At 37.0% G+C, this 8751-nt stretch overlaps 2 protein-coding genes across 2 annotated transcripts; both read right to left on the minus strand.

The window, feature by feature from the left end:
• Positions 1–935: 935 nt before the first annotated feature.
• Positions 936–2975, minus strand: LOC149383930 (F-box/FBD/LRR-repeat protein At1g13570-like). Its single transcript, XM_089627949.1, has 3 exons — positions 2169–2975; positions 1919–2074; positions 936–1199 (listed from the first exon to the last, which is right to left on the minus strand). The coding sequence occupies exons 1-3, from the start codon at positions 2973–2975 to the stop codon at positions 936–938; spliced, it is 1227 nt and encodes a 408-aa protein (XP_089484075.1).
• Positions 2976–4623: 1648 nt separating this feature from the next.
• On the minus strand, positions 4624–6644 carry LOC149383931 (F-box/FBD/LRR-repeat protein At1g13570-like). Its single transcript, XM_089627950.1, has 4 exons — positions 5946–6644; positions 5603–5698; positions 5363–5518; positions 4624–4911 (listed from the first exon to the last, which is right to left on the minus strand). The coding sequence occupies exons 1-4, from the start codon at positions 6642–6644 to the stop codon at positions 4624–4626; spliced, it is 1239 nt and encodes a 412-aa protein (XP_089484076.1).
• Between the last annotated feature and the right edge of the window lie 2107 nt (positions 6645–8751).

Here is an 8751-nt window from a genome sequence, read left to right on the forward strand (position 1 = left end):
GAAAACCTTCAAACATTGTAGAAAACAGTCATTTGGTGAGAACATCTGCAAGCTGCTCTAAAGAGTGAACAAATGGTATGCAAATATTGCCATTCTCCAGCCTTTCTTCGATAAAGTGACGATCTATTTCGACATGTTTAGTCATGTAGTGCTGTACCAGATTCTGAGCAATGCTGATTGCAGACTTGTTGTCACAATACAACTTCATCGGTTTATCTCTTTCGACATTTAACTCCACCAAGATCTTCTGAAGCCATAAAAGCTCACATACTCCTTGAGCCATAGCTCTGAATTAAGTCTCTGCGCTGCTTCTTGAGACAACTGGTTACTTCTTGTTTTGTAATTATTTAACTCTGGTTCTACTTTAAGGGTATTTTGGTCTAATAATAAATAAGAGTGACTTAATTGGAACACATTTTTTGTGGTGACATAGATGCAATTTTGTTCATAAGAAGTGACTTTCGTGCAAATCTCTCAAAAAGATTAGTAGTCAAATAATCCATCTTTTTTTTTTAAAATAGCTCAAATTTTATTTTAGTGCACTCTAATTTTTTAGCCCAATTAAAACTATAATATTTTGATATAGTCAATGTTTGCACACCTTTGGACTAATAGCCATATAGTCTAAGGTGGTGCATTAAATTGCCTAAAGTACCCTAAAAGAAACCTGCTATAATGGACTAAAAATAATCGGCAATATATTTTCAAAATTTGCAATTAATGACAAGTGTTAATGAGTTCTAATTTTTTAGAACTACCAACTAAATAAAGATTAAATTCTTTTGAAATCAGAATGCCAAGATCTCGAGTTTCTATTTTTGTTCACGTTTTCCGCTAAAATAAATAAGTCACTGAAATATGACAAAGGAAGTTTAATTAGCATAGAGCCACGTCTAGGCTTGCTGTTCAGCTTCATTCGCAACCGGGACGTTTAATTAGCTGACAGACATCTTGGAGGTCGGAGAAGCGCTCTCCAACCCAAACAACAGCTTCTTTATAAGCTCAAACTTTCTGGTTGAGATGAAGGAAGAGATCTTAATGGAAATCTCGTCCAAAATTGGTGAAGCCGAGAGCATGCGCTTAATGAAATCAGTCTCCCCTAGAAATTCTCTGTAAAATCTCACATTAAACTTGCAGAGACGAGGGAACGCCAGGTCCCATTGCGCGGCTTCCCAGTCATGGCTTCCGCACGTCCAACACTGATCAACAAAAGATACCATTGTTATAGGAGACACAGTTAACAATTATTTATTTATTTAATTATCACGGCGATAACCTCTTCTCCAAAAGTGATTGATCTTGGTATCTTTTTCGCCGCGGCGAAGGCTACCTCTCGCCGCGGCGGGTTGAACATGACGCAGCGAGAACACAACGTCGCCGCTGCGAGGTTCATTAAATGTCATAATCCTACAACGGTTAGACTATACGTGGTAGAACGATTTCGCCAAGGCGAAAAACACATTGCGCCGCGGCGAGAATTCTACAACGGATAATCTAAGCGTTGTAGAAGATCTGAAATATAGTGAAATTTTACACTACTTATAGTAAGCGTTGTAGAAAGACCAAACTTTTACAACGCTTAACCAAAAGCGTTGTATAAACAACAAACTTCTACAACGGTAAGTCATAAACGTTGTAGAAATAACGAGTTTCTACAACACTTATTTTGAAAAATGTTGTAGAATCTCTAGTTTCTACAATACTTAGCCGTAAGCGTTGTAGAAAATAAGTTATAGAATCCAACATTTGTAGTAGTGTAAAAAAAGGAATCCACCGCTCTCAGATTTTATATACTAACACATTTTTATAGTATGATGCACGTAGTTAACAGTGATTTACTATAGAAAGGCTCTAAAATCATGAATTTTTCTTTTGACATTTGACATTGTTAAGTTGGAATTCTGGTTCTGAAGCTTACGTCAATGCGAAGTTCTTGAAGATTGGGGAGACCACTCAAAAGCATGTACAAGTCTGTGGTGTGTTTGGTGCAACTAAAGCAGACCGCGATCGACAATAAACGGAGACTAGCGAGCGGTGTCAGAAGCTCTCTTGGTACGATACCGGAGGCAAGATACTGCATATATCAAATAAATTAAAATATGATAAAATAAATATGACCATGATAAGATGATAAGAAAGGAAGAAAAAATAAAAGAGCTGTCTCGCACCTTTAAAGAAGCACCGATACTAATTCTCAGAAACCGAAGCCGGGGTGCATCGTCCATAAGTGGCATCAAATTGTCTCCACTGAGCGAACCCAATCTCTCGACAATCGTATTCCAAACGTCGAAGTGAAACGTCTCCAAAACGTTGCAATTTATGAGCCTGAGATCGACGCAATCCATACAGAAAATCCGGAACGATTTCAAACTCGGTGCGTCGACGACGAGCCTGTCATCATCTAGTTTGTTGTATATTAGGGTCAGCGTCTCGAGCGCAGGGGATCCGGAGATCAGGCTCTGTAGCCTGTCCCGGTCGATGGTCGCTCTCAGGAGTTCGAGGCTTTTCAGGTTCACAAAACCGCGGAACGTCGAAGGAGGACGTACGTGAAGCTTGGTGATTTGGAGATGGGTCAGGTTTTCCCACGAGAAGAACGCGGAAGAGGGCATCGGCCAGGTGGCGATGGAACGCAGCGAGTTGATCGCGAAGTGCTCGATCGGGTGCCTCGAGAGCTGGTCGATCAAGTTCTCGATCTCATCGGCGGAGGAAGTGTCGGGTAGATATAAGCGAAAGTTCCGAATCGGGGCGGTGCGGAGACTTATGACCTGATCCACATGGTCCACGTGGCAGCAACAGTCCGGCCACGCGCGTGCTCTCCAAGTGACGGAGATGATCGAGATAGATCTCCACGCGTTCCTCCACTGGGAGGACAAGAGGCTCGTCTTCGCGGCTTCTTCGGTTGGCATCGACGATAGGATTTGGTCGATGACGTCGACGGGTAAATCGCTAAGTCTGTCCACTTCTTCATACTCCATTGATTTACTTGACAAACCCATGTGCAATCTATTCAGATTTTGACGGAATGGTAACAAATTCGTTAGGTTTTCCTGCGTCGGGACCTAAATGTATTTCAACTAATATCTTTCACTGGCATAATCAATATAGAACAATATGAACACTTAAGTTATATTTAACCATGTTTCGTTACGTAATTGGTACGTAAATAGCCCTGATGAAGAAAAGATAAAAAAACACTTGCATTGAGGCAGAAAAATTACAGAGCAAGTGAACCTAAGAAAATAATAGGGCTTTCATATAAATTCTATAAGAAAGAAAAACAGGCTTTAGCAAAACATAGTAATCGTTCGCATCAAAGAAAACAACACTCACCAGCGGACGAGTACGGCGCGTCGTAAAACAGCAATTTATTCGGTAACTTGGTCGCATAGGTATGTCCATTAGGTTTTGTATTATATTTTTTCAGTTTTTTTTTTTTAACTACATGTTAAATTACAATAAAGGGTTCGAATCCTAAAGTTTGGCAATTTTTTTTTTGGAACTGGTCACTAATATTATATATATATATATATATATATATATATATATATATATATATATATTATTTTTACCAAAATATTGAAGAAATAATCCGTAGTATTATAGGTTTTTTTTTTAATGATTATTTGGATCTAGTTGGGATAGCATATCTTGCCACTGCTCTCCATTGTTTGAATGCCTTCAAAGGTTTGATATGATTTTAGAGTTATTTCAAATTTTTTAGCTACGTTTTCAAGATAAAATTTGAAATTTTGCCATGTCTATTTCGTAGTTTTTAGGGTTACTTTAGAATCAATTTCGAAACTCTGTGAACAATTTTTTATTTTTTTTGAAATAGCTTTATTTTGAAGAAACATTTCAAAAAATTTTTGCTTTATTTTGAAGATTCATCCTTTTGCCATTTCGAAATCAGCACTACCAAACAAACATGCCCAAAAAAATTGAATCCCATTGTGCTATCAACAGATTCAGCTTTTTCATTCTACGTACAGTGCTCCCCACGGTCTCGTCTCCACGCTCGGCGGTTAGCTTGTTAGGCTTTTTTAGATTTTTCAGTTTAGATACATAATTCGTCTCCGTAGCAATGGGGATCCAGTTGAATGCTAGTTCTTGTCAATCATTTGAAGGGATCTCTAATTCAATTGGGAATTCATTTTTTTTTTTTGGCTGAAGAAAAATATTGAAAGTCTAACAAGTTCTAGTATTTTTATTAAGTTGTAAATTTTCATTTTACCAGGCCCTTCTTTAATTAACGCCAGTAATCATGAAAAATAGTTATACTTTATAAAAATATGAGTTCAAAGTTATATATATATTTTCTTTGGCAAGTTCATAGTATATACCTAACAAAACTTACCTAGGATAATATAATTACTAGGTTACAATCTCACACCATGATCATAATAGACCCTTATACCAAACCCCATAATCAATGAGGCGTCGCATTTATATATAAATCCAATTACAAGCTAGAAAAATCAATGAATGAAGTTAAATCATGCTAAAATTCTCAACTAAAATATATTTCGACATGGTTTGTGTCTAGAATTTTTTTTTTTTGGCAATGTAATCATCGATATCACTTTCGAATAATGGGTATATAGCTCGTGATGACAGCTTATAGGGCTAGGTCACTAATACTAGGGCATTCGGAGAAGAGCGCTCCAACCGTATGAAATGCCTCATTAGCTCAAATTTCTTGTTAACGCACACGGAGTACTCACGGGAAGAGAGGAGCACATCGCATAGAATTGGTGAAGATGAGAGCATTAGTTCGACGAACCTAATCTCCTCTGGCGACCCCATGAAATCTCTCACAAAAATATTTTTGAGACGAGGAAACGCCATGTCACATTGCTCGGCTTGCCGACGGCGGTTGCTGCTCGTGTCGATCTCATTGTATTCCAGCCAAGGCTGATCAACAAAATATATCATTATAATACGAGACATATATAGTTAGTTCTTTATATATTTTTATTTAATCTTTAATATATATTTTTTAATTCTAAATTATGTAACAAGATTAGAAATTATATATGTCCTCTTAACCTATATATCATACTAAACATTTTGTTGTAATGAGTAGATTTGATCCCCATAGTCTCAAGTTCTTGTACAAATTTGTTCATTAATCTTTTAATATGAAAATTTTATATGATTGTTCTTGGAAGTCTCATTTTTCTCAATTGTTAGGCGGTTGGCGTTTCTTGAAAACAAATCTGAGCCCTAAGGCAGTACATTTTTTTTTATCACTATTAATAATTTTAGAGCAAATTTCACCTTTTTTATATATATATATATATATGATGTTATTAAGATTGATTTCTGACTTCATCAATTTCTATTGAGAGATATAAAAATTAACCTGAATTTCAAGTTCTTGAAGATTAGGAGCACTTCTCAAAAGCAAGTAGAGGGCTGTGACGTGTTTGGCGCTACCAAAGTGGAGATTGATTGACAGAGAACGGAGATCCTTGCACTGAGATGGAAACTCTCTAGGCATGACCCCAGAGGCTAAATACTATATAATAAATAAATGAAACTATGTAATTATGACCATAAATAAATATAAAAAAAAAACTATAAAAAGCCGATTTGTTCTCACCTCCAAAGAAATACCTTTGATGCTTAGAGTCCGAAGTCGGGGTGACCCACCCAGAAGATTGACCAGGTTGTAGCCACGGACCGAACCCAATGCCTCCTGGCATACAGATAATAAATTTAGGGCAGCCAAGTGTGAAAAAAGATTTCAGAGTTAAAAAAATAAAATTTAGGTCACAAAATATTGAACATAGAATGAATTAAAAGGTATTATATATAAATATATATATATATATACACACATATTTTGTATGCTCATTCAGAGGGATCAATTTCTAATTGTAGTAACTATATAAAATATAAAAGACTGTTAAAAAAAAAAAAAAAATTAAAGGGTCCTTAGTTACCTCTTCATCATATTCTACGTCGAAGGAACATTCCTCCAAAGCTGGGCAGTTTGTGAGTCTGACACCAACAAATTGATAGCAAGAAAACTTGAACGATTTCAAGGTTGGCGCATCAATGTCGAAGCCTCCATCCATGTCCTCCAGGTACTCTAGGGATAAAGTCTCGAGCGCGGGGACGCCGGAGATCAGGCTCTGCAGTGATTCTCGGGCGTTGGTCAACAGACAGTTACGAAGTTCGAGGGTCTTCAAGCCCTTAAACCCGCGGAACATGGAAGGAAGTGTTAGATGAGCGCATGTGAGTTTGAGACGGGTCAGGTTTTTCCACGAGAAAAGTGCCGAGGAGGGCTTCGCCCAGGGTTCTTCTTCTTCATCATCACTGGTGTCGATGACAAAGTCCTCGATCGGGTGCCTCGAGAGTTGGTCGATCCAATTCTCGATCTTGTCGGTTGAGGGAGTCGTGCTTAGATATATGTGAAAGTTCCGAATTGGGACGGAACGGCTCTCTATGAACCGATTCACAGTGTCCGGCTCATCTGGACTCCAAGTGAGAGAGAGTCCCGAGATCGATTTCCATGTGTTCCTCCACTGAGAGGACAAGAGGCTCGTCTTCGCTGCTTCTTTGGTTGGCATTGACGATAGGATTTGGTCAATCACGTCGTCGGGTAAGTCGCTGAGTCTGTCCACTTTTTCATCCTCCATTCAGTACCTTGCAACTGTAATTCACCCAACTGTCTCAATTGTCGAAAAAGAAATCTGTGCAAAGGGTTTATTTGTGTAAATATAGAGACCACTCATAGTCGTCCGACCTGATCGAAGATGATATTTAGCAAACCCATATATATTATTGCTGAATACAATGTCTATATGTATATGTATACCATACTGAGGCAATAAGTAAATTCTTACCTCGTGATAAGACCTCTGGAGAAGAAAGTCGCAGGGAAAAACACCATGAAGCCTTGGGAGAAGAAGTCGCAAGAGAAAACAAAAATAGCAACCAGTTTCTTTTATTATATAGGGTTTTTTAGAAGCCCAATAAACGACCCAAAGTATCCCTAAACCCTCTGAAAAGGCCAAATTACATGAGATACTTCGTTTACAAAACTTTTTTTATTTATTTTTTAAAATATCTCACTTTTAATTTTTATTCTAGGAATACCTCGTTTTATGTGTGGATTTTATATTGCTCCTTCACATCTAAACTTTGTCTTCGTCCAAATGAAAAACAAGTCCTTTTCAGACTCGCCGGCAATGGTGGAGGAAATATTATATCGGCGAGTTAAAGTTTACATGTAGTATGCATTAAGTGTAATCTCAAAGATAATTTGTCCAAATATTTAACTATTTAGATTTTTCAGAATGATTTTAAACGTGAATGGTAGTTTTTGCCATCACTTCGTTTATTTTTAATGTTGTTCTTAGGTTTTTCTCCGACCAGTGGCAGAGTTAGAAACTCAAATAAAAAGTGAGATAAAAATATAAGTTTCTAACTCGGATATACTTCGGATGATGTATGTGGACAATTCAAGATTCCATATATATACTTCTTTGTGCATTATGTGTATTTATGTAAATTTGACAATGTTTATAAAAATATATGGCTATTTACTTATAAAAATATATTGGCTATATTGCAATTTGTTTATGTTTATAAAGCTATATATCTAACGAACCATTGTTGAAAGAAAAATTACACCAACTAAGCCACGTGAAACATTGGAATTACAAACTAGCCGACGTATCTAATTCGTTAGCAAAATAGCTATAATTTGATTTTTAAAATAAACCAAATCCCCCAATTTTAAAGTTTCCATGTTTATAGCAACTGATTTCAAAATTGATTTCATAACATTACAATCATGATTCAGCTTAATTTACTTAATATTCTCATCTCTAAAATAAAACAGTCGATCAATAAACAACCAATAGTGAGAGATATAAAGAAAGATTTATTTTCCTTGCTTTTTTATTATTATTTCTTTTCTTTATTTGTTATTGATGGTGTAGGTGATAGAGTTATTATACGTCATATTTGTCAACATGAATAAAAAAGAGGGGATCTGTAAAAGAATATATGTTTTAACTTCCGTTGAATAAATGATTCAGTTTGGAGCGTTGGACACAAGGATCCATAATCCTTCGCCGTCTGTGACTGGAACCAAATCGCTAGTCTCGGCGGCGACGGAGGAGAAGAAGATGAAGAATGAGTCGATGATGATGAATCCGCCTCCGCGCCATCCAAGAATCCCGCAGACTCCATAGGGTCTCCGCTTCCCTCGTCCCCGGCTTTTATTCACCGACTCCTCTGCCATCGCCGAGCTCATGTTCGTGGATGACTCGCCGTCGCTCGTCCTCGACTGCAAAGTCAGATCTGAGCCGCCATCGTCAAGTTCATGCTTGTGGATGACTCGTCATCGCTCGTCTTCAACCACAAATTTAGATCCAATTAAGAACAACAATCTCTCTCTCTCTCTCTGTGACAGGAAATTGTTTTTCGGTGAGGTAAGGGTGTTGAATTGTTCTACATTGATCGCTAGACCTTGGACTCGATCAATAAAACCACCTAAAGAGAAAAAGAGGAACGGATTCATCATTACGACATTTATCTACGTTAATGTTAGTAAATTTGTGTTGGTGATTACTAAAGCTGGAGACAAAGAGGAATGGAATATCAAACATTTATTTATGTTAATATTGGTAAATTTGTTACTGAATGTATGTAAATTTGTGTTAATGTTGGTATTTTTGCATTTGTTTATGTTAATGTCAATATATGTATGTAAATTTGTGTTAATTTATGTATATT

The sequence above is a fragment of the Urtica dioica genome, chromosome 10 (assembly GCF_054948205.1).
Source record: "Urtica dioica subsp. dioica isolate 48M chromosome 10, U.dioica_male_clone48M_v1_H2, whole genome shotgun sequence".
Lineage (NCBI taxonomy): Eukaryota > Viridiplantae > Streptophyta > Magnoliopsida > Rosales > Urticaceae > Urtica > Urtica dioica.

Bases quoted from the DNA above. Each gene is read 5' to 3' on its own strand.
- LOC149383930 (XM_089627949.1), bottom strand. From the start codon at position 2,975: ATGGAGTATGAAGAAGTGGACAGACTTAGCGATTTACCCGTCGACGTC. The intron at 2,075-2,168 runs GTGCGAGACAGC...TGATATATGCAG, and splicing joins GTATCGGTGCTTCTTTAAAG to TATCTTGCCTCCGGTATCGT. The intron at 1,200-1,918 runs GTAAGCTTCAGA...TTTGTTGATCAG, and splicing joins TTCAAGAACTTCGCATTGAC to TGTTGGACGTGCGGAAGCCA.
- LOC149383931 (XM_089627950.1), bottom strand. From the start codon at position 6,644: ATGGAGGATGAAAAAGTGGACAGACTCAGCGACTTACCCGACGACGTG. The intron at 5,699-5,945 runs GTAACTAAGGAC...TCTGTATGCCAG, and splicing joins ACGTAGAATATGATGAAGAG to GAGGCATTGGGTTCGGTCCG. The intron at 5,519-5,602 runs GTGAGAACAAAT...TTTATTATATAG, and splicing joins TCAAAGGTATTTCTTTGGAG to TATTTAGCCTCTGGGGTCAT.